This window comes from Colletotrichum destructivum, chromosome 7 (assembly GCF_034447905.1).
Source record: "Colletotrichum destructivum chromosome 7, complete sequence".
In the NCBI taxonomy this organism is placed as follows: domain Eukaryota; kingdom Fungi; phylum Ascomycota; class Sordariomycetes; order Glomerellales; family Glomerellaceae; genus Colletotrichum; species Colletotrichum destructivum.
In genome coordinates this window covers 395437-419302 of record NC_085902.1, presented here as the reverse complement: position 1 = coordinate 419302, position 23866 = coordinate 395437, and the positions used below count along the sequence as shown (strand labels likewise).

Below are 23866 nucleotides of genomic sequence, written 5' to 3'. Positions count from 1 at the left end.
GCTTTCAAGGCACAGTTCTGTTCAAGATTCAGTACCAGCCAGTTGCTGCATCCTTAAGATTAGTGAGGACTGGTCCTCTTCCTGTTTTCTGCCCATTTCACCACTAAACGCTAGACTGTTCTTCCTCCAAGACGCCTTGGCTGTACAGCCATCACACGAAAATTCAATGACAAACAGTGCCTGTCTATCCTTGTCATAGCCAAGGTAACGGTGCGGATGAAAAGACCACTCCATGACCCGAAGATAGCGTTGGCAATGACCTGGTAGATAGAGTATCTTCCGGCCACGCTTCGTGATCCAGATCCCGTCGTCATGCTCAAAGGTAACGTTGCAGGGCATAAAGCCCGCTTGGCTGCCGATCTCGGATCCTGTAACGGCGTCATGGATGTAGAGCTTGCTCCTTTGAATCATGATGACCTGGTCGTTGCAACCAAACGCTGTCATGGGAACCCAGATATTGTCGTGTCTTATAGGCACCTCCCAGAGAAGAACTCCGTTGATAGCATCTACCAATGACACTATCGTCCCGTGTGATCCCTCCATGGACGAATGTGTAGTTGCTATTCGCGTGCCAGCGAAGTTGAACACGATTGACAAGACTCTGGAGACTCTGGAGGTGTCACCAATGCTCAGTTCCCAAACCAGGTCACCCGATGCCGAGTGGACCAGGCTGAGGGTTGTTGGAGTGCTACCTTCAAATATCGCCAGATTCTCGCCGCTCGGCTCAAAGCTCATGATGTGTGACGAGTTTTCCCGGGATACTCTGCTGAAGCTCGGACCGGCCGAACTGTCGAGGAGGGTCTCAAAGTCCCAAATAATGGTGTCGCAAGGCATACTGAAAACATCGATGGGGAGGACTCCGAACAGAGGGCCCTTGGTTGTCATTGCGAGAAATCGGCCACAAGGTGAAAAGCACAGAAACGGCGATCTGAAACAGTCCCTATGTTGGTTGCCATCATATGAGTAAGCTCGCACCATGGACATGGTGCTGGAGCCCGGGTTCCGCTGCCAGATTTGTAGCTCCGCTTCACGACTACTGACAGCCAGATGAACACCGTCCGGACTCAATGCGAGCACTACGCCAGGAACCCAACCGTGGACAGATGACAAGTTTGGATCCAGTTTTGTAGACGTGAATGCGGATCCACGCACGGTATTGTGGCTTCTGTTCCAGATCGTCACTTTCCCCAGTCTCGAGCTACCCGCTAAACTCAGGCCGTCGAGCGAGGACGCCACACTGTAACTACCAATGGCATCTACGATGCCATCGGACTCGGAAATGAGACAGTTACTTTTGTTATGGTCGTGATGCTCCAGGAGACGAACTTCGAGTATCTTCGTGTTGTGCAGCGATCTTATAGCTACGTGTTTCCCGTCCGGGGAGAGGCAGATTGATTGCGGTGATTCCCAATGCCTCGTTTTGGCCACCAAACGAGGCGCCTTCGGTAGGCCTTTCCAGACGTAGGTGAAACCTAATTTATCTACATATGCTAGCATCCCTTGTGAGTTGAACTGTGCGTGAACGATGCTTCCGTATGTTTCAAGAGGATGCAATACTAGGTCTTTTGATCGGGTTGTGCCGTTGTCGATGGGTGTAGTCGCATAAAAACACCTTGGCCTGGATGTGGGACCAAACTTTTCATTCCTGGAGAAATTTCGGCAAATTATGATGAAGATTTGATCCTCTGATATCGAGAAGAAGTGAAAGGTGTCTTTGTTGGTCGCTATGAGTCGTTTGAGGCAGCGATTGGCGCCGATATCGTACAAATCTAGTCCGAGGCCGTCCTCCGTGAGAAGGCCTAGACGCGATCCGTCCGGTGAAAACGATATGAATGTCTTGAAACTCTGGTCAAAACTTTTCGTAGACCACTTGCGTATTGCACCTTTATGTTCGTTCAGGACATGAGCCGTGCCATCTGCGGATGCGCATGCTACATGACCTCGTGAAGATGTACAAATACAATGCACATCGTGACCGGGGGAGAGCTCTAAGGTTGATTCCATGTCTCGCCTAAAGTCCCAGGAGACTAAGGTGCCTGAATCCATACCGGCGACGATTATGCCGTTTGAAGTGAAGGAAACACAGCTAAAGCTCCCATCCGGTACGTCGAGGACTCGCAGCATACTTCCGGTGTTTGTATCCCAAAGGATAATTCTTTTGCCATCGGCCATTGCTAATATTTTGCTGTCCGGAGAAAAAGCGATGTTTCCCATTTGTAATCTTGCCTTCATCTCCCCGGTGTACATTAAGAACATCGATGGACGAGGTAAGCCTATTGGCGACTCCATGATGTGAATTGTCGGGTCCCAGTCATCGGTGACCTCGGGATACTTCACCACCCATGCCGGGACCTCGGGGAGAAACGTCTGCTTGACGATAGAACCCGTAGGAGAGAAGAGAATAGCCGACAAATAAATCTGGCACGGCGCCTTGTCGATGACGTCTCGGTGCTTCAAAACAAACCGCCGAGCATCTCGTAAGAAGGCGGCGGCCCGAGAGTCCGGCATGGCAATAGCATCCTGCAATTTGAGAACGATTTCGACACTTTCCTTCATTTTTCCCATCCAACTCATTGCCTCCAGCCAGTGGACAAAGTGACGAGTCAGGAAGACGTACACCTCGTCTCCATCCTGTATAAGTTTGCGGCTTCCTGCCAGGTGGTGAGCCCAGTGGGTACAAGCATACAGCAGATGCTGAGGAATATGCTTCCGAATCACTTCGAGGTTCACATCCTTGCGGAAAACGCCTGGGTCATGCAACTGACAGATATCGTTTCGGAGACCGCACGTGTTGTTGGATCCGCTGGACATGGCCTGCAGGCAATCATGGAGCAGGTCGCTGTGCTTAGACGACTCGTCAACTGAGAACGGGCTGCTGGTCCCCGTTTCGCTCAGCAGATATTCCATGAAGGACAGGTGGAAGAGTTTGACTGCTCTGTTGGGTTCCGTTTCTTCTGGAATGTCGAGGACGGAGTGCAGGTTGTTTAGCTGGCAACGGATTTGGTCTTGGGACACCCTGAGAAGTTGACTGAGAGGCTCGACAGGTAACGGGTCTGCCAGCAAAATGATGGAGCCCACAATCCTGCGGAAATCGACCAGCATCTGCTCTGAGTCGTATTCAGACAGCCCAACCAACAGCTGATCGAGAATCGGCTGATAGGTCCCTTGAATGTTGGTTACTTGGCCTCGGTTTCCACTCAGAATTTTTTGCAACTGGCTGCGCGGATCAAATCGCCGCCTCGGGTCGTTGACGAATTTGCAGATTGTGGAAGCGTAGATGAAGAGAGGCATGGTGATCGTGACAAGCCTATCAACAATGTCCTCTCCTGGCCAGTCTTTCGGGATGCCGTATGCGTTTCTGATCATTTCCAATTGAGCAGCGAGGAACACTCGGATATCGTGCTCAATGACGGCTGGGGGAATGTCTCGCAACAATTCGACATCTCGATGAGAATGCTCAGACACATCGTGTCGGAAACCCAGTTGGATCGGTAGCTCCGGCCTGCTTGTGAGAAAGATGCGCACCCTCACACCCTTGATGACAGCGGTCTTGGCAAGGAGTCTGACGATTTGTCGGGTTCGGTCAGACTGAGGATTGTGGTAGCCATCAGAATTCCCTGAATCGCACTCGTCTAGGGCGTCGATGACTAAAACCAAAGTCGGCAGTAGCAGACTTTCGGTGTTGACTTTCAACAAGGGATTGAGGATGAGCTTGTCGAATTGTACCTGAAGGCCCTTCTCGGGTAGATCTGGCTCTGCTTGTATGGCCTCTGTGATGAAGCTTCTCACAAGAGGAACCCGGCGGGTTAGTTGTCTTGCAATTGTCGTCACGAAAAGATCGGCCCTGTTACGACCGTCCCGGGTCCGGTTGAAGAAGAAGCTGGCCGCAAGCCGGTTTTTGTCGGCAAGAACGTTTGCGACTGTGCGTGATATCGTCGACTTCCCTGTCCCAGCAGGGCCACAGAGCCAAAAGATGGACTTCCCGTCGGGATTGTCGACCCATCTCTCCACCTGTTGCAGCAGATCTCGTCTTGTCTCCGGGTGGCACATTGGCTCGGGCTCGTTATCGTAGTCATCGAAGGCCGCGCCTTTTGCAGCTACAAGACCAGAAAGGTCGATCTTCTCGTCGAGACGCAATGCGATGTTTCTAGGAATGATTATAAGTTAGAAAAATCACGAACAGAATTTCCCGGTGACCTGCACCAAAAACGTGACTTACAACTGGTCTGTTTGCATGGCCGTCGAGAACAGCGTCTTCCATCGAACCAAAGCCTCCATGGCTTGCGCAACTTCTTTGCTCGAAAAGGGCCATTTGAGAGCCTTCCCGAATCGCTTGAAACGGCTGGGATTCTTTCCGGAGTCGAGTCTGGTAACAAGCGCCCCAAGTTCTGCATGGCATTCCAGAAGCTTATCATACAGCCGGTGAGAGGCGGCCAGCTGTTGTTTCAAGTATTCATTCGAGCTGTTGCTGTCGAGCAGGTTCTTGATGCCCTCCAGAACTTGTTGCAGGGATTCTGCCCCGGCCTTGAACTTCCTGATGTCGTCGTTTGCGTTCCTGGCGTCTGTGATGTACTTGCCACAAAGTCCTCCCACCTTTACTGACAAGTCGACCACAGCTATAACATTAGCGGCCACGCCAAGGGCTTCCATGGCTTTGTCTGTAGCGGCCTCGTCTCAACTGGAATTGCAAGCACCACTTCGGTACCCGCCTGCCAGGCTTTGGCGACGGCTTGGGATGTTCGAGACGACGATCTTGGTGGTCCGAGAACGCGAAGCCGAAGACTCATGCCATCGGACACGGAAAGAAGGCAGCTGCGGCTATAGTGGTTTTGTCAAGCGTGTCCAACGATCCCACAGAAGCCAAAGAAGGTGAAAGGCCAAATGGGAGGGGTAAGTCAAGGCGATTGGGGTGATCAGGCTCCAGTTGAAGTCGGCTTATCGGATACCAACGCAATGCTGCAGATGGTCGGGTCAGAGTCGCCTAGAGTCGCCCTGCAACTCCAACTCGCTGCGCAAGGCCTGCTCATGCAGCCAAGTGGGATTGGACATGGTCTCCAAAGCGGCATGCTTTCCTTTCAAGACCCGGCACATGCATGTAAGCCTCTCGCCCAAAGACGAGTGTGATCCCGAATGGATCGGTATCTTTGAAAGGAGTTCTGCGATGATGGCGCAAAAGCGAATCTATAATCACTGGCAGAGTAATTATGGCCTGTATACGCTGTTCACAATGCTGACACGACGACAATTCAGGGTTCCTGGCTGGCCGCTGATTCACACAAGGCCGCATGATGGATGTAATGGAGGAGGACCAGAGCGAGTTCCTGGCTTCAACGGGTTCAATCTGGTTTGGCGTGATGGACAAGCAAAAAGAAAGGCTCAACAGTCTGTCGGCCAGGGTCGCTAACGGTTGTAACGACCCTATTCCAGAAGCTCTCCCCGGTATTCATCTATTGAACGTGATGGGAATTTCCTCGGACTGTTTGGAGCATCGCGCGAGGTACTGAGCGAGAGAGTGGCCCAATCCGATAATGAATATTGAGGTCGGGCGAATCGCCGAGGAAAATCGGGGATGCGGAGAACACATATACCTGGGACGGGCACCACCAGCCTGGGAGTGCCGGGCCCGGATCCCGGGCCCGGCACGAGCCCTACTTGGATCGCTGCATTGGTTTTCTGCAGATCCGTGCTGTGCGCGAAACGAGAGGCGGTGATCATCAAACCCCTTCCGGATGGATGATGCCCAGACGGAAGATACAGTGAACCGGGCCGAGGTATTGAGATGGCCTGGACCGTCGATCTCGTGGCCGGAGCACGGCAGACTGCATTACTGAAGGTCTCGCTGTAGGAGGACTCGCCCAACTTACGGACGTCACACGTGCTAGAAGGCTTAGGCGTGTAGAAGAATCTGGATATGTCTTGGCCAAGTGGAATGCGGGTGCGGCTCAACAAGGGTTCCATCGCCAAATAGCCAAGCATGCGCAAGGCGCAGAGAGGAATGCGGCGAACCCGCAATCCTCCATGGAGCACCCCACCATAGTCGATAGAGATACGGAGCTATGTGCTTAGATGGTTAGAGGTCCTGCAACATGACGGCGTGGTGAAATGAATGGAGACCCCAGACTAGCAGGCTACCGAGTACCAGCGGCGCTGCAGACCTGCGGTGAATTCCGCATTTTCGTATGGCCTACGGTGCACCGAGTAATGTAAATGTAACCAGCAGAGGCAGCGGGACAGGCTGGCTATTTCTGTCTCGAAGGAGCGGGTTCGTTTGCTGCATGTCACTGCGGGCAGCACTAAGGTCTCGTCTCCAGGGCACTGGAAAGGGCGTCGACGACAATATCGTACCTGTAGTGGATGGTGGCGGCTGAGTGAGACACACTGCTGAGGAGGGCAAAGCCAGGCAGGGAAGACGCTCTTTGAGACGGGCGTCTCGGTCCCGATCCCGGACTGCAATTCAGGCCCTCACGAAACACCTCCCCCCCTCTCAACATCGATGGGCATGAGAGACAGATGCAGGAGGAAGAGATTGTGATACACTCTCTGTGCAGGTGAAAGTGCCTGTTGAATGGGACCTGGCCAACGCATGGCGCGTGCGGCTGGAGTTGACTCGCGAGCTGAATCTCGAGACCCTCCCCCCTCAACATCCGCAGGAGGGGCGCAGCCGGAGGTGAAGGCGGTAAGCCAATCACGCACAGCTGGCCGGGATGCCGTCAGCTCGGATTGCCAGGTGGTGGAGGCGATGACGGGTAAGACGCTGACGAGATACGTACTCGTATCCGTTGTCGGCTGCGCAGGCAGCTGGAACCAAAAAACACCATGATGCATCGTCCTGCAAATGTTACTGGATCCAAGAGATTTTTATTTATTTAAATTTGGATTCGTGCCAAAGAGCCATTTGGGTCCCCCAAAGGGATTTGGCGATGCGATAGGCGACGGCAGATTTGTTGACCGTGGAGCGCCAAGCAGGTTTCCGTTGCTACGGAGAGGAGAGTGCGCCGGAGCCAGGATCTAAATTGGCGGCGGCGGTGGTGGTTGGAACTTGTCGCACATTGGAGGAACTCGGGCCTATCAAGCCGTTGCAGAGAGATAGAGCGCCACACACTCCCGGCCAACCTTGACATCACCGGCCGGGATGTTGGGTGATGGAGGGCCCGGAAGAAGAGAATGAGGAGGAGAGAGGGACAGCACGCTTTGATGCGACCGTGCCTTGTCAAGCTGCACGTAGGGACGCCTAGGATGGGCGGAGTGGCAGTCAGTTGAACGTTTGTCGCATCGCGTCAAACCCTTGCTATTTGGCTTGCGGACGGGAGCCAACAAGATGGCAGCGCCTAGTGGCTTGTGCAAAACATGTGTCGCAAAGAAAAACGGGACGGCCGTTGAGAGGCTGGCGCCGGCGCTTTCGTCTGTGGTTGAGTCGAGTTTTTTTTTTTTGGATTTTGATTTTTTCTTTGGAGAAAGATTTGCGAAACAAGACTTGGAACGGCGGGACGGTTGAAGGGGTTGCAATGTGTTTGTGTCGTTTCGAGAACGATCTCTCCCCTCCTCTCCCCTACCCCACCAGACAGTCCGCGGTTGAAGCTTATTGTTGTTGGTGGTGATGATAACGGTAACGGCGATGGTGAAGGTGGTGGTGGTGGTGAAGGTGGTGGTGGTGGTGAAGGTGTTGGAGGTGTTGGTGCGGCATAAGGTGAGTGTTCATGCCGCTGAGGGGAGGGGGTTGATGGGACGAGACGGTCTGAAAATGTGGTGTGGTGTGCATGTCATTGCCTTATGCGCCAGCGCATGTCGTCAATGTGCACTGATCCCCGTCTAAGTAATGCAGCCGGATACGGATAGGACTAGCCGACTGTTTGGTTTGCTGCTGATACTGATGATATTCGAGTCTGCCAAAGTTAATTCGCTGCATTCATTGCATGGCCTGCTGATGTCGTCGTCGCCGTCGTTGTTTGTTGAGGTGACAACCGGCCGACGGTCGCTCCCACGAGTCCGAGTCTATCCGCACAATACAGTACAGGGACAGAGAAAGCACCGGGTTTCACTACGGTACCGGAGTTCAGCCCAGTCAGTACCTACTGTACCTTACAGGATGGATACAGAGCATTCGTACCGGATACGCCTCCGCCCACTGCAAAATGAAGCCTTGGGGTGGCAGGCAAAGCCCCTGGGCTCCACTGGTGCTCCTTCCAAGAACAGGATGCGTCCCGCGCGGCGGGAAGGCGCTAGGCAATACAGTCCCCCACCATGATCCACTCACACGAGCGTCATCGCCCAATCATGCAGCGCAGACTGCCGGGATTCTAGACCTAGCAGGTCCTGGTCCGTCGTGTTCCTTCCTTCCTGCCCAAACCCATACCCCAGTCGATTCCCATTGTTCCCAGTCCAGTCCAGCCCAGCCCAGCCTTTTTTGCTCTTTCCCATGTGTTTTGTTCTGTTTATCCCATTTCATCTTCATCTTCAAGCTCATCTTCATGCTCATGCTCATGCTCTCTGTCTCTGGCTGAGTTCATGCATGTTCGTTCCTCTCTCCTCTCCCTTCTTCACCCTTATCAGCCAAGCTCCCGCCATCTGTCGGCTCCTCCATCAGGCGGATATTCTGGCCCGTTTTGCGCAGATGGACAGCAACTGACTGACGCCTCGTCCCGCACATAGCGTCTTCACCTCCCACGCCCGCCCTACGAAGTCTACTCTGCTGCTTCCTGCTTCCTGCCTCCTGCTGACGCCCTTACGAACCTTTCACGAACAAACGAACGCCCCGTAACCCTTGTCCATCATCAGCACTGACGCAAGCTGTTGTGGCGAAGACGACCTCCCGCAATTAACACGATCCTACCCTATCCGCACCACACACCACCACCTTGTCGTACCACCATCTCGCGCTCGACAGATACGACTCTAGTCTACGATTACAGGTACTTGGACCGACCTTAACACAGCCTCCTCTCGAGCACTGCCATCCATCCTCACTACTCCACCACCACTGGAGTCGCCTTCAAACTCCTACCCTCTCCCTCTGGCCGCATACTTTGCGCAATTCACTCTTATCCAGCCCCCACAATCACCGTCTGCGGAACCTGTCGAAGCTTTGCCAAGATTGTTGACATTCGCATCTTGCCGGCAACCGACAAATCGAAATTCCCCAACCGACACAACGTCGACTCTCCCACCAGGGACCGACTTCTATGCCGAACGAAGGTCCTGAAGCCTTTTCCCGAAGAACCTGCCCACCCCTTCTGCGTATCCCGTTCAGAATAAACGAATGATCACGAAGCTCGATTAACGACAACTTCCCCCCCTCTTAATATCACCCCGGCGACCGAGTCGCCGGCGCTCCTCGGACCGTCGCAATGGACCACTCCGCAAACATGCTCACGGAAGCCCACGAGATTTATGCACGCATGGGAGGCTCGACCGGTGAGACGGCCACCCGACCGCCTGCGTACAAGGCTATTGGTATTGCCCTCGCCGTTGCCTCGGGCGCATTCATCGGTACCTCCTTCGTCGTCAAAAAGGTCGGCCTGCTGAAAGCCAATGAGAAATACAACGAAGCCCCTGGCGAGGGCTATGGCTACCTTAAAAACGCTTGGTGGTGGACCGGTATGATTCTTATGATCATCGGAGAGATCTGCAACTTTGTCGCCTACGCCTTCACCGACGCCATTCTCGTCACGCCGCTAGGCGCCCTGTCCGTCGTCCTGACTGCCATCCTCTCCGCCATTTTCCTCAAGGAGCGCCTGAGCATGGTTGGCAAAGTCTCCTGCTTCCTCTGCATTGTTGGATCCATTGTCATTGTCATGAACGCCCCCGAGAACTCGGCCGTAGCCAACATCCAGCAGATGCAGAGCTATGTCATTCACCCGGCCTTTTTGTCCTACGCCGGCGTCATCATCATTGGCGCCGCCATCACTGCGTGGTATGCTGGCCCGCGGTGGGGTAAGAAGAACATGTTGGTCTACATCTCCATTTGCAGTTGGGTTGGAGGCTTGAGCGTCGTGGCCACGCAGGGTCTGGGAGCCGCCATCGTTGCCCAGGCCGGAGGACAAGCTCAGTTCAACCAATGGTTCACTTACGTGCTTTTGGTCTTTGTGATTGCCACATTGCTGACCGAGATCATTTTCTTGAACGTGAGTGACCCAGTTCGCCGGTCGATAGAACCATGGATGCGGGATCCGTGACTGACACCGTTTTACAGAAAGCCCTGAACCTTTTCAACGCCGCCCTCGTTACCCCCACATACTACGTCTACTTCACCAGCACCACCATCATCACCTCGGCCGTCCTCTTCAGAGGCTTTAAAGGCACACCGACCGCCATCATCACCGTCGTCAACGGTTTCTTGACAATCTGCGCCGGAGTGGTGCTGTTGCAACTCTCGAAATCCGCCAAAGATGTGCCCGACACGGCCGTCTTTTCTGGAGATCTTAACCAGATCCACACCATTGCCGAACAGGAGCAGCCCGAGACTGAGCCCAAGGCCGACGCCATCCGCGGCGCCGCTGCCATCGTGCGTCGCTTGTCCTCGGCCAGACAGAAGATGGAAGAGGAGGAGTTCAGGCGGCTGCACGAAGAAAAGCTAAGGGAGTCTCTGGAGCCCGTCAGCGAGGATGGCCAGCCAATGTATGAATGGGACGGACTGAGGAGACGCAGGACGATGACGGTGGGGAGCCGAAGCACCCGCGGAACGGTCCTCTCGCCTTACCCACCCTCTCAATCCGGCGTGCCCCGTACGCCAACTGTTGTTCCCCCGACTTCGCCCCAGGCTCATCCACCGCTGGGTATGTCTCACTTCCCAACTGAAGAGGAGATGGCGGAGCACGACCGCCCTACGTCCCCTGGCATGCTCTCGAGCATTGCTGGCACGATTCGAGAGCGAGCGCGGAGTGTCTTATCGCCCAATCAACCCCAGTTCCAGGATCCGAGGGTGCAGAGCCCCATGCATCCAGTCCCTTTGACAGAGATTGCCGTATCCACCCTCAAGTCGGACGGCGACCAGTCTCCGTATCACGGCACGAGCAGAGAACACGTCTACGGTCTTCCAGCCGGCGGCCGCGGCAACTTGGAGTATGCCGGTGCCGCTGGTATCTACGACCAGCGGGCTGTCTCGCGGGGTAGTGTTTTCAGCGGCGCCAGCTCGCATCTCGGACCCACCCCGCCTCCTCATTCGGCAAGGAGACAATTCTCCTTCACCAACATGTTCAAAAAACATCAAGCCGACGCGCCGCCGCAACATGACGAAGAGCAGCCGCAGCCGCAGCTCCGACCGACCAGTCGATATGGTCTCGGCTCGCGCGGTTATTCCAGCCCACAGGTCAAAAACGCCACTGAAGAGGAGCGGCTTGGGCTTGTGAAAGGGGATTCCAACTCGATGCCTGTTTTGCAACACTACGATGACGATGACGAAGAGGAAGATCCCTACATTGACGATAAGATGAGGCCCGTGGACTCGACCCCGAGTCCGCCACAACACTCGAGATACGGGCGAGGCATCACGACTCCGCCGAGGAGGGGCAGCGATGGCCGTGACACAGACTTTGAGTCTGAAGCGCCGACACCGCCCCCTCATCGGCCTCAGCCAGGCGGCGGACGGCCTGGAGCATTCCTATAAGCATACGATTACCATGATTTTGGATTGATTCGACGCCGACGACGACACGACCGGGCACGCTTTTCTTACCTAGATAGCCCGGTGTTTGTTCTTTATGACTGTAAAAAATAATGGACGACTAGGTACATAGCAGCGTTATAAGAAGCTGCATTCCCGTCGAATGGAAGGACTATTGACTGTTGCAGGTGTACGGTGTAAAGGAAAGAGCAGGCCTGTGGCCTGCAACGGCGGGCTTCTTGTTGGGCAGCCGAGACTTGGGGTATATACAGTACAAATACAAGTATGCGAAATAAGTTCACACAATGTTGGTAGCTTGCATATGTGTGTGAGAGTCTTTTGTGACGACAGTACGTCTTGTGAGAAGTTGTATCGGGTGCCTCTTTCCGATCATCGCTCACCACAGTCGCCGAGGGATAGAGAGGCGTATAATCTCGAGCGTCAAAGACGTCAACACCCTTCACACCTCGTAATACAGATTTTGGAAGCTTGGAGTCATGTCGGAAGAAAGCAGGACGGTGGCCGTGTTGTCATAATGTCGGAGCAGTCACGTCTCGCCGAGTTTCCAACCATCCACCATGGGATGGTCCTGGTGTCATGATGCGCAATCTTGTAATGATTTTTCGCTTCAACGGTATTATTATACGTATCTTCCTCTCCACCAAAAGCTACACCCAGCAGTAACAGTCGCACTTCTCGTCGGGTCGCCTACATCATGTGGTTCAGTCAGCATAAGCCCGACCCAAAACGCGCACAAGCGGAAACGTACACGTATCCAATCGAAGCCACGGAGGGCTGTCCGGCAACGGGACACTGGTAGCAGCAGCTTTGTTAGCATCAAGTACAGCGCAGACTGGGTTCTGAACTTTTGTTCTTTTTTCTCTTTCTCTTTTACTCACTTTAGTCTGGCAGCGCGTGTAGCATTGCCAGTGGTCCTCTTCGGAGCAGTTGGCGGGCTAGCGGTAGTAATCCACACAGTCAGCTTCAGGTACGAATCAGACAACCGGGAGTACGTCTGAGATGGGGGTGGGGACTTACACCCCATTGAGAGATAGGCGGCCTGTTGTTGCAGAGAAACTGGGCGATCGAGGCGGACGCGATGCCGTTGAGCAGGAACACCGGGAGGAGGGCGGAGAGCTTCATGGCTGCGATGGACGGTGAAACAGAGTTTGCTGAGGTGGAAACCCGGGCTGTTGTTGATGTTGCCATTGGCTTCCGTCCTGTTGGCCCATAGGTCTCGTATTTATGCCACGATTTTCCAGCAGAAAAGGGGGTTCGGCTCTCTCGGTGATGTCGGCCGGTTCTGGCCTATAGTCTTGCATGACTCGAGTTGTGATGGATATATAGTTGTCTCGTTGCTAAGTCAAACCTTATATGACCTTATATGTTGGAAGGCCCTTCTGGGTTTTGCCCTTTCGGGTGTCCTGCTTTCAGGATGCCTGCAAACAAACAGCCCAGCTTACAGTTAGTCTTCCCGAGGTACTTCCCACCTCTTCTTGCGGGTGGCAGTTGGCCCGTCGTCGCTGCACACGATGGGACTCTCTTTTTTGTGTATTGGCTATGCCGTCGACTCGAGGCTGAGAGGGGCGCCGTCTTCTGAGAACCCAGTGTCAAAGTCCTTGGCCTCGGATAGCTGGTGGAAGTTGGACCAGGATGGCCGTCCGACAACTCTTCTCGGGCTTGCAATATCTTTCGTACTCCACACACCGACAGGGGAAGACGACTGATTCTTGGTCTTTGGAATAGATTGCGTCTAGGGCAGTTTGAAACCGAATCAACTGCGCCCCCACGTGCGAGGGTGTGTAAATGAGTTCATTACCTTGTGAAGCTGGCTACCTGATTCCACTCACCACAGCTCAATGAGCCTGTGCAACCTGGAAAGGCCCAATGCAACCTTGCTGTGCCATGAACTAGGCAATAGCAGCAAACTTTGGTGGTCCAGATTCGCCCTATCGATGCACCAAGTTAAGTTATACATTTGTTTGAGTGAAGATGTGCATAAATGTTCTTAGTTGGTGGAAAAGTCTCATCATTCATTTCCAAGTCTCTCTGTGACACTAACAGATGCCTTGGGTAGGTAGGTACACATTGGATGTGGTAACACGCAGTGGCGAAGATTTCAAACAAGGCCCAAGGGTGCTTCATTCAGCTGGGCGCGCTCGGTCTGGCAGCCCAGGCTTCGGCTCTTTTGGTTTTCTTTTTTTTTTTTGCATGCCCCTCCTGAATAGCTTCCCTTCTTTGAACCAACAATGCTAAGGGAAGAGGTCATCTGCTTCGCTTACTTTACCTCACAGTCTGCTTGTGGTGCTAACAAAGAGGAGACCGTGCCCTGCCAGAGCATCGTGCTTTTTCTCTCAACAACGTAGCACAGGATGCTGCAACTCCAAGTCTGCCAAGCTCAGGAAACTAGACTTTATAATAAGCATTGCTCTATTTGCTTTGCGCTATTCATTAAAGCATCCTATGGATGCAAGAGTTCACTTAAGGGTATCAGGATAGAAGTTATATAAGAGTAGCATAATTAACATAATAACACAGAAGTTTAACACTTCCCTTGTTAGGTAGCATTCCTTCTCATTAGCTTAGGTTCTATGTGGGATTATAGTCAGAAGAGGCCGTCGAGATTCTTTGAAGAATTAGAACAATGTGCTACCTCTAGCAGTCTCTCAGTAACACATGTAGGGAGGTCTTTTTTGTGCTTAAGCTTGGTGTTCTGGTGTAACTATATTGATGAAATGCCTGCACCTTAGAAGCAAAGGCTTGATAAAACATGACGATATCCTCCTCCTCAGCTTCGCATTCGACTATTGCTACAACGCCCTGGCAGGATCTTCCGGTCTCAAATGGCAGTGAAGAGAAGGTTTCAATTATCTCATTCATTTTGCAGCCTTGACTGGAAAGCGTATCTTCCAGTTCAGATTGCAGTCTGCCTGACATCCGTATTCATAGGGCCATGCCGAGTTTGTATCAGCTTCAGAGAGAACTGCAGCCACGGCAACCTTTCTTGTTCCTTCCTCTCTTGATTGAAATTTCCTCTTCGAGCTCTTGTGCTTGACTAACCGCCTTGCTTGCCCTGTTTGGTCTTGGCTGCTTGTTTCACAAGAGAATAATCCACCCGCCTTTACCTTTCTTTTCTCTTCTTTTTTCCCTTTTGTCAAACCGAGTCAGCGCCAAGAAATTCCGTCTTTGACTCCTTCCCCTTGACAAATTTACCTTACGCGTTCGCTTCGATTTTCACACTCAGAGTTCAATTGCCGTTCAGCAAGTCTTGAGATCACCTCCCTGCAACTTCACGACCACTCTGTCAGTCAAGATGGTGGCCATCGGCCTTTCCCCTGGATCTTTGAAGGGAAAGGGAGTCAACATGGGCGTCTTCTTGCTCATCATGGCTTTCCTCCTTGGTGTCGCAGGTGCCCCATCTCAGACCAACGGCAAGATTGTCTCTGCTAAAGATGGCTGGGACCCTGCCAACCGTCCAATCTGGACCCTCCGCCTTGGAGATCGCGATCACCTCACCTCTGGCAACGCTTTCGCTCTCCAGAACCGCGACGCTGACTCCAAATATGCTCGCTTCAACCAGTCCACCTACAATTGGGACGCCAACGATCCTCCTCTCTGGACCATCCGCCCTGAAGACCGTGAAGACTTCTTTGCCAGCATAGAGGATACTCATCAGTTGAAGACTCGGAACAGTGACGATACTATTCCCTGTGTCAACAAGGACAAGCCTGCTACTCTTTATCGAACATATTCGATTATGGATTGTCCTCCCAAGATCAAGTTTCTCTCGTTCAGTGATGGAATGATGCGCTTCGACACCTGTGAGGGCTGGAATAAAGGCCCTGACAAGTACAAAAAAGACGGCTGCATGTCTTTTTGCGAAACTGGTAAGTCGGAACTTCCAGCATCCTTGACACGCTTAGGTCCAATCACACATTCGATTATAAAAGACTGACATCCGCCCACTTGACAGACACTACCTTCGAATGGGCCCAGGAAGTCCCTTTTCCCCATTCGCAGTGCCATTACTCAGTCAAGTGCGGCATGGCCGAGACCGACGTAGTCAACTTGGGCTGGAACGTTGGACGAAACATGACAGTCAAAAATCTGAAGGCTTTCAAGGATGGTATAAGCGGGGGATGGGATCACAGTTATGGCACAGCCAAGGGCAAGAAGTGGGACGTGGATTTGATGGAGGGTGAGTGTGGCTACTTTACCTTTATTCCTGTCAAAAAAGTCGTCTGGTAAGCGCCTCCCCATTGTCCCATAAGCTGGAAAACTCAGCAATGCTGATGCTGATATGCCTTTCTCTCAGCGGTGGCATGACCGAGCCGGCATCGCCACCCGGAGACTCTGGTCTCTGCAGTTCAGACCCCAAGAACCACAGACAATGTGATGAACAACTCTGGACAATCAAAGCCAAGAACGCAAACGGAACGGCCCATGCAGAAATGACTGACGGTACCATACTCTTCGTCTATACCGACTGCCTCACTCGACTGCCCCTGTCCATGGACAAGCAGGACCCCGTATACCGAGCCCCCGGCGTTGCCCTGAGCCCCGAAGCCCTCGACACCATCCAGCAAGGCTGGGTCTGGAACACCTGCTACTTGTGGAACATGGGAATCAAGGGCCAGCTATCGCTCTATATCCACGGCTCCGGCTTCAAGGACTCGATGACTGGACCCAAGGGACAGAAGCTCATCGACCGGGTTAGAAGCTGCGTCAAGGCTTCCAAGGGAACCATGAACAACATCGAGTTCGTCTGGTATCACAGTGGCTACCCCGGCGACGACGCCAAGATAACAGGCGCCATGTGGGTTTTCATGGCCGACGTCCCCGACACCATCAAACCTGGCTGCCTTGGTGAGGCTATCATAGAGCTTGGCGGCGCCACCACGGACAAGTGCGTCGGAGTCAAGTTTAAGGGATCAAGCTCTTGATTTATGGTCTGACACTTGGTGGAAGAGAACTATCAGTGAAGAAGAGGAATGGATAGTGAGGAAGTTGTTTCTCTTTCTATCGGTAGTTCTGGTAAAAGGCACGGCTAGCTAGACAGGCTTGGAATCGCACAGATGACTATAGGAACTTCAGTGTCCAACACTCACTCGGACGTTTCTATTTTGCAAAATAAAATCTCATTATGATCATCGTCTCGTTCGGAGGCCCGGTGATACTGCTGTCTCACAAGCCGATTTGATAAAGATAACCATGTGCTACGGAGAGATGACCCTCTCCTAGGGTGAGACAACTTGATGCCGAGTCCGGTGGAATTAGGTTAGATCCGGCTGGCAGTTACATCCACATGCGTCCCGCCGTGCCCCTAGCTACAATCACACGGGACCAAGGTGATAACAGCCTTAGCAAGAGCTATACAACCTGTGCGGAAGATGACGCCCTCCAGCAGCCTGTTGCGGGACACCGGCGTTAGTTGTGCTACATTAGGTCTACTAAACCTCATCTGTTGGAGAGTTATCCTGTTGGCCTCGCTCACAAAATGCTTCTAAGTGGCTATCTTTAGGAGTAGTTGCATCCTACATTTGGTCGGCGTAAACAATGTCCGTGTAGTCGAACCAGGAACATGAATGTGGCAGGATTGATACGCCTGCTGTAGATATGAAAGAGTCAGTGAACTTTGTATGCTGGACAACATGTGCTAACTCAAGTGCTGATCTATGCTCTCCTCTCTTATAGGCAGAGTACAGTGATGCTTCAACAGTCTGCCTTCTACTTATGACTGAACGGGAACTTTTCAAGCGCGTCAGCGTTCCCGGCAGGTGGGAGAAATCATTCTCGGCGACGAAGGCCAACACGAAATTACCATCTCAATACTTGGCTTTTCTAGGAGGTTACCTTCCTTTACATTCCCTCCCTTGCTAGGCTAACCTTAACCTAAACTCACGGGGCTGCTGCTAGAGTGGAGTAGTAGTAGCATGTTGATTATAAACACATCTAACAAGTCCGCCGAGATGTCCCTATCTCCGAGGACCCTCTAAGCACCCTTTGTATACGTCAAACTTTCAGATTCAACAGCATTTAACTCCACTAAGCCGGCGTTAACTGGCGTTTAACAACAAACCTGGGTTTCCTGAAACTTATATAAACAAACATGTAATCTACCTAGCTACGTCCTCACTTATTGGAAATTACTTGCAGTAATACTCCTCGGACTCAAGACTCCACGATCTTCTTACTCTACATACCTAACACTCCTCTATCACGAACTCAATGCAGCCATTCCGATACACACTCTCCAACAATGGCACCGTGGCTGGTATACACTGTATCCCTCCTCCAACGTCGACTTCCTCCGTCAAACATCGTCCCCTGATCGTTGGCCTCCACGGCGGCTGCTATGATAGTCAATACTTCGACGCGACTCCTGACTGCTCTGCCTCGGCAACCAGTACTGCGCTAGGGGTGCCATTTGTAGCCATTGATCGTCCGTCTTACGGCGGAACCAGTTCTATTCTGCCCATCCCTGAGGGCTCGGACTTCGCTCAGGAAACGGGCATTTGGTTGCATCGCTACATTCTCCCAAAACTCTGGTCAGAGATTGGTGTGCCGAATGGGTGCAACTGTATCGTTCTCTTATGTCATAGCCTTGGTGTCATGGGAGGAGTTGTCGCCGCTGCTTTGCATGCCCAGAATGACATAGCATCATATCCGCTCGGTGGTTTGATCGCAAGTGGCATGGGGGACAAGCAGTCCGTCTTCACGAAAGGTGATCCGCCTTCCTTTATACCTGTCGACGCCAACCACGCTTTATTCCCGCTGGACGACAAGGACAACATCATGTTCAAACCGGGCACCGTTTCGCCCGAGGTGCTGGAGCAAAGCGAACGCCTCAACGCAGTTTGTCCGTTGCCGGAAACAGCCAACTTCGTTCCCGAATGGCTATCTATATGGAAAGAGAAGTGGGCAGCGTTCGTGTCAGTGCCCGTCATGTTTTCTCTGGTAGGGGACGATCCTTTCTTCATATCCACGGAGGAGGAAGTTGAGACTTGTGTACGGGCATTCAAAAATAGCAGTCGCGTCGATGGGAGCTTGATTAAGGATGCGCCGCACTGCGTGGAACTGAGTAGGTGGTCGCTGGGGTGGTATGCTCGGTGCTTTGGGTTTGCGATGGAATGCTCTGCTAGTTACGTTACGTCTAGTTAGCATCGCCTTGTAGCTAGCGAAACAAACAGCATATCTAAGACTATGTATAGTAATTGGGTTAATTTCCGTGTGTTAGTGTGTGCTTCGCCTACATGCGTCTCGTATCGTCTGCTGCCAAGCGTAGATAATTAATTTGATTCTAAATGCAGTAATGAATCCCTTAAGCAGTAATCTTAACAGTTGATAAACCCTATAGAAGGCCTACCCTAGGCCCTACATGTATCATATGGCTCCAAGAATAGTGCGATGCATTACAAAGAAAGTAAAATGATATTTCTACATGAAGGTAGGTAAATATAAGCTTCCTAATCAGGCCTATGTGAAAGCGTTTAAGTCCTGTTGATGCTACTGCTTTATCAACTGATTCAAATAAAGATAGCCATGAACTGTACTACAAAGAGACAACTCTCTCCTTGGGCGAGACAGTTGAATGCCGAGTCTGGTGGGATTAGGTTAGCTCCGGCCGGTAGTTGAGACATCCACGTGCATCCCGCCGTGTCTCTAGCTCGGATCACACGGGATCGGCCCCCTATCCCGGCATCCCGGTGATCGGCTCGGCACGCATAAGACACCGCCCGTCTCTCAAGAAGGTTATTTCCAGTAGCGTCAAACCTTGCAACAGGCACTATCCTGCAACATTCGTGCGGACACATTTTCACGATCATGGTTATACCTGTGTAGAAGCAAGGAACGCAGCCCAAAACCGCATGCTCATACTTTCGAATTCGGGATCTAAATTGGAGTGCTGGCCGAATTTTACGTGCTGCTATGACGCTCATCCGATGTGTCGCACACGGAGACTTAAGCAAGAATGTGAGAGAAACTTTGAGAAGAGTCAGCTACCTTCAATAGTACGAATCTGAGTGAGCGTCAGCTCCGTCTACATAAAGAGCGGTGGCCCTCCCCCTTCAGGCCGCTTCGGCGATGCGAGTTGCTAGGTGTGCACGTAGAGAGCATCAACAATCATTCTTCATCTTCAGGGTGTATTTTCAAATCCAGCTCGAAAGATTCGACAACTCGGACGTGGCCATGACACTCGACGCACTCCCTGTCCTTGTCGTTATCGGAGGCGGCGGCATCGGTCTCGCAACAGCGCACCGGCTCGGAGCAGGCCGTCACATCTTCTTAGCCAGTCGTTCGCCCTCCACTCTCTCAGCCGGCGCCGAGTCGCTCAGGAGCGCAGGTCACAAGGTCACGACGCAGCAAGTCGATGTGTCCTCGTACGAATCCGTAGCTGCCATGGCAAAAGCCGCCGCGTCCCTCGGCGGCGCCGTCGAGACGGTGGTCTTGACGTCCGCCGTCAGCCCGTCGATGGGGTCGACGGGAGCGATTCTCGCCGTGGACATCCTCGGGACGGCCAATGTGATCGAGGCGTTTGGCAGGGAGGTCGAGATGGCGCCCGGGTCCTCGCTGACATGCGTCGCGAGCATGGTGCAGCACAACGCCCCCCCGCTCTCCCCCGACCTGGAGAAACATCTGGCCACGGCGCCGCTGTCGACGCTCCTCGAGAACACGGAACTACGGGACCTCGTTGGCGGTGACGACGGCCCCAGCGGTGTGGCGTACTTCATCGCCAAGAAGGCCAACAGCCTACGCGTGCAGGCGGCCGCCGTGTCGAAGGTGTACGCGAGCCGCGGCGTGCGGGTCAACTGCGTCAGCCCGGGGATGACACAGACGAACATGCTGGCGGTGGAGACGAAGGGCGCGTCCGGGGAGGTGATCCGGAAGATAATGAAGGAGCACCCGCTGAAGAGGGCCGGGACCGCGGAAGAGGTTGCGGATGCGGTCGCGTTTGTCGCTGGGTGCGGTTATGTTAACGGTACGGACTTGCTGGTCGATGGGGGCTGGATTGCGAAGAAGAGATGGGGAGAGATGGGGGCTAATTGACGTGGTCCATAGATGAAATGCCGATTTCAGTCGCGCCTGGATTGTGATAGTTATCCAAAGCTGAGAACCGTATCTGGTTTCTCGCCAGAGAAGACCGCCACGGAACATTCCAATTTGACCAGGACGACCTGAAAGTCTGCTATCAGACACAAAACCGGCCAAAGAGTGCCGCCAGGGATATTCATCAAACTTTTGCCTGCGAATCTCTCAAGACCATTTCAAGTGCGGACCAATCTGACACGAGACGCCCGCGTCACGAAAGAGGGCCCGGAGCTCGTGGACCGTTTTGCCGCCATCGCAGGCTTCATCTTCTTCGCCATCCTCGTATTCCCAGTCTGAGCCATGTTCATCGATGCCGCTCTCATATCCGTTATCCTCGTCCACGTAGGTACCACGACATGGCCCGGCGTGGTCGCCATCACACTCCCAAACAGGGAGCCGGACTTCTCCGAGGTTGGGGAGGTTTCCGGCCCGGATGTGGCCGGCCAGCCACTCGATGTCTTCTCGATGCCCGTGAGGGTGGCCCTCAATGTTGAGGAGCCTCAGGCACTGGGGGAGTGTTCGGAGAGTGCATCCAGCTCTTGTTCCGATGTTGTCCGCGGGGATTGAGAGCTCTTCGAGACCAGTGAAGGCGGCCAGCGAGCCAATGGCGACATTGGCATCCGAGTACAGGTTGATGAAATAGAGATTGAGCCTTCGAAGAGTGCTTGTGTGCGTCGAAAGTGCCGTCATAATCTCGCTTGGCGAGGGGTCGTGCTTCGTAAAGAAGCTGAAATCCCTCAGTTTGTTGCAGGACCTGATGACTCCGGCAACCTGAGTTGCACTCGTTTCGGCTCCTTCAAGCATGAGCGTGGTGATTCCGCTCCAGTCCAGGTCTTTAGGGTCGAAAAGCGCCGGCCAAGCTTCGAGCTTGGTGAGGTTCGGAGCCAGCCTCAGTAAAGGGCATATGTCGATCGATGACGGGTTCCTCGGCGACGACGCATTAAGCCGAACGTAGGTTAGATATTCAAAGCAGACCGGTATCTCATCTGGTGCAGGAATACAGTCGAAGAAGTATGTGGAGTGGGCATGCAGATCAAGCACTCTCACGTTCCGGGCCAGGAGGACCGCGATTCCAGCTAGGATCCCGGAGCTTTTTCCGGCCTCATGCCAGCCATCCGGTAACCGGAGGCCGAGATCCCGGGTCAGGCCCGAGAGGAACTCAAAGTCCTTGTTTTGAATGAGCTTCTGGCCGAGATACAGCGCTGTCCACGAGACGAAGATGGTATGGACATGCGCGGCAAGGTCGGGGCGGGCGTGCCAGAGACGTATGAGAGCTATGAGTTGAGAAACGCTGGGACCGGCGAATGGGCGATCGAATTCACGCGCCTCAATGCAGATGTGTCTCCAGACGAGGGGTTCGACGGCGCGGTGGAGTGCTCGACAAGTGCGAGAAACAGCCTTTAGTGTAGCCAGGTCTTCCGCACTCACCTTGAATAGCGGTAAGACTTTGTAAGCGGTGGGCGTGAGAATATTTAAGAATTCCGAAAAGATCTTCTGCAAAAGCTCGGTGGGGAGCTGGTTGATTTTTGCCATGGCTGGGTTCGGAGGTCGAAGCCAAGGGAGAGGTCGACAGAGGGAGGCAGATGGACTTCTGGTTCGTGTTGCACTTGTGGAAAGTATTTAAATAGGAGACCAGAGGCTAACTGAAAGACTTGAAGCTAACCGTGAGCTGCCTAGTTTGGCCCTCGTGCTCGACTTGATTAACGGATGACGCCGAAAGGATTCAATCAGGCAACAGTCTCCGCTTTTAATACCACAACTTGGCAAAAGTACTCTAACAGCTGCTTGGAGACTGGGCCCCTCTCTCGCTGCAATTGAAGCATTCTTCTGCAAAGAAGGATGAGGAGGCGTAGGAGAAGTAGGAGAAGTAGGAGAAGTAGGAGAAGTAGGAGAAGTAGGAGAAGGAGGAAAAGAGAAAACTCCATGAGCAGAAATTACTATTGCCTTAAACGCCATGCTGAGAACTACAAGTCATTTATCTGCTGCATCATGTTACGTGTATATTCCACTCACGGCACACACATTGTACTGTTATAGAAGTAATATCAAATGTATGATCATGTCTATAGTACCGCTAGCAAGCAGAGTATATTAATGAAAATTGCCTAGCATCAAATGTGCTTTGTTTGTCCCCCTCTCTTACTTCCGAGAGCGTCTAGTTTAAGATTTGTTGTGGTAAGGCATGTCTTTGATCAATTGAGCGTTAATGAACCCAACTTGAAGACACTACTGGTATTTTAAGGTGTGAGCAGGTCGTTTCTCAACGTCGTTTTTCTTCCAAAGCAGTGTGCCGGTCTGTCGATGATGGGGCCTCGGAGCAAACTCCGAGACTTATCTAAGCTAAACATAGACACCTTGATAAACCAATATTAATGTACGTCTCCAAGGCAATTCCTCTCGAGGCTCACACGTACACAGTAAGCATAATGAAATACGGTATGTGAAGTTGAGTTTGTACAGGCCGAGACCTCTAAGTGCATGTTTTCTCTGCAACTAAAGCGTCGGATGGAGGCGTTGGGTGTCCTGGGACGGCTCCGTGTGGTCTTCGTTTACCAGGATATTGAGACTGTAATTACATTTGTCTCTCTAGAAGCCAGAGAATCGTTAAGTACAAGTATTTAAGCCTTTCTAGTTTGTGCGTGGGCTTGCATAGTTGGCGGTGTAAATCGCTCTCGTATCAAAACTCTGAACATCCCGATGAGCTGAAACGGGGATCCAAAGGCGCCAATTGATTCAATAAAACAGGAATACGTCGAGTATTCATTGTGTTTCCAAATACTTTCCTCGTCCAGATGAAGACTTCTCTGCTCCTGATAGGTTTCGTCAGTCTAGACCCTGTTTCGAGGGGCACGTTTGCATTGACCACTCCGTTCCAGGGCCTCGCGGACTAAGCTGTGACTGCCTGACCCTTTTCAGTTGGTCGCAGCGGGCCTCGACGTAGTGACAGTGTTTGAGCAGATAGCGGAACATGCAGACACCCAGGTTGGGAAGGCGTCCGTTCTGGTCTAGGAATTATGTAAAGCAAGATGTACTCAAAGGATTAATGGCCCGAAGTCCCTGAAGCGACATCAAGGCTTTGATCTGTGATGGCGATAAAGATCGAACCGTTTTGTTGTGATTGAACATTCCGAAAGATAGTCCCATTTTATCCTCATTTCCAATACCAAACTCCGTAAA

At 52.6% G+C, this 23866-nt stretch overlaps 7 protein-coding genes across 7 annotated transcripts; 4 read left to right on the top strand and 3 right to left on the bottom strand.

The window, feature by feature from the left end:
- Window positions 1-21: 21 nt before the first annotated feature.
- On the bottom strand, window positions 22-4650 carry CDEST_10657 (Putative NACHT nucleoside triphosphatase, WD40/YVTN repeat-like-containing domain superfamily; the record flags this gene model as incomplete). The annotated part of the gene is made up of 2 exons (XM_062926813.1): window positions 22-4147; window positions 4220-4650. The coding sequence occupies 2 exons, from the start codon at window positions 4648-4650 to the stop codon at window positions 22-24; spliced, it is 4557 nt and encodes a 1518-aa protein (XP_062782864.1).
- A 3796-nt stretch (window positions 4651-8446) lies between these two features.
- CDEST_10656 (Putative magnesium transporter NIPA) lies at window positions 8447-11903 on the top strand. The gene is made up of 2 exons (XM_062926812.1): window positions 8447-10121; window positions 10190-11903. The coding sequence occupies exons 1-2, from the start codon at window positions 9345-9347 to the stop codon at window positions 11600-11602; spliced, it is 2190 nt and encodes a 729-aa protein (XP_062782863.1). The 5' UTR covers window positions 8447-9344; the 3' UTR covers window positions 11603-11903.
- Window positions 11904-12267: 364 nt separating this feature from the next.
- Window positions 12268-12742, bottom strand: CDEST_10655 (Putative defensin-like protein 20-28; the record flags this gene model as incomplete). Its single annotated transcript, XM_062926811.1, has 4 exons — window positions 12268-12307; window positions 12369-12412; window positions 12499-12555; window positions 12638-12742. The coding sequence occupies 4 exons, from the start codon at window positions 12740-12742 to the stop codon at window positions 12268-12270; spliced, it is 246 nt and encodes an 81-aa protein (XP_062782862.1).
- A 2170-nt stretch (window positions 12743-14912) lies between these two features.
- CDEST_10654 (uncharacterized protein) lies at window positions 14913-16542 on the top strand (the record flags this gene model as incomplete). The annotated part of the gene is made up of 3 exons (XM_062926810.1): window positions 14913-15486; window positions 15573-15843; window positions 15915-16542. The coding sequence occupies 3 exons, from the start codon at window positions 14913-14915 to the stop codon at window positions 16540-16542; spliced, it is 1473 nt and encodes a 490-aa protein (XP_062782861.1).
- Window positions 16543-17827: 1285 nt separating this feature from the next.
- CDEST_10653 (Putative alpha/beta hydrolase-1) lies at window positions 17828-18760 on the top strand (the record flags this gene model as incomplete). Its single annotated transcript, XM_062926809.1, has 1 exon — window positions 17828-18760. One exon carries the CDS (start codon window positions 17828-17830, stop codon window positions 18758-18760), a length of 933 nt encoding a protein of 310 aa, XP_062782860.1.
- Window positions 18761-19789: 1029 nt separating this feature from the next.
- Window positions 19790-20647, top strand: CDEST_10652 (Putative short-chain dehydrogenase/reductase SDR, NAD(P)-binding domain superfamily; the record flags this gene model as incomplete). Its single annotated transcript, XM_062926808.1, has 1 exon — window positions 19790-20647. The coding sequence occupies one exon, from the start codon at window positions 19790-19792 to the stop codon at window positions 20645-20647; it is 858 nt and encodes a 285-aa protein (XP_062782859.1).
- A 144-nt stretch (window positions 20648-20791) lies between these two features.
- CDEST_10651 (Putative F-box domain, leucine-rich repeat domain superfamily, F-box-like domain superfamily) lies at window positions 20792-22255 on the bottom strand. The gene has a single exon (XM_062926807.1). It carries the CDS (start codon window positions 22220-22222, stop codon window positions 20855-20857), a length of 1368 nt encoding a protein of 455 aa, XP_062782858.1. The 5' UTR covers window positions 22223-22255; the 3' UTR covers window positions 20792-20854.
- Window positions 22256-23866: the final 1611 nt, after the last annotated feature.

Bases quoted from the DNA above. Each gene is read 5' to 3' on its own strand.
- CDEST_10651 (XM_062926807.1), bottom strand. From the start codon at position 22,222: ATGGCAAAAATCAACCAGCTCCCCACCGAGCTTTTGCAGAAGATCTTT.
- CDEST_10656 (XM_062926812.1), top strand. From the start codon at position 9,345: ATGGACCACTCCGCAAACATGCTCACGGAAGCCCACGAGATTTATGCA. The intron at 10,122-10,189 runs GTGAGTGACCCA...ACCGTTTTACAG, and splicing joins CCGAGATCATTTTCTTGAAC to AAAGCCCTGAACCTTTTCAA.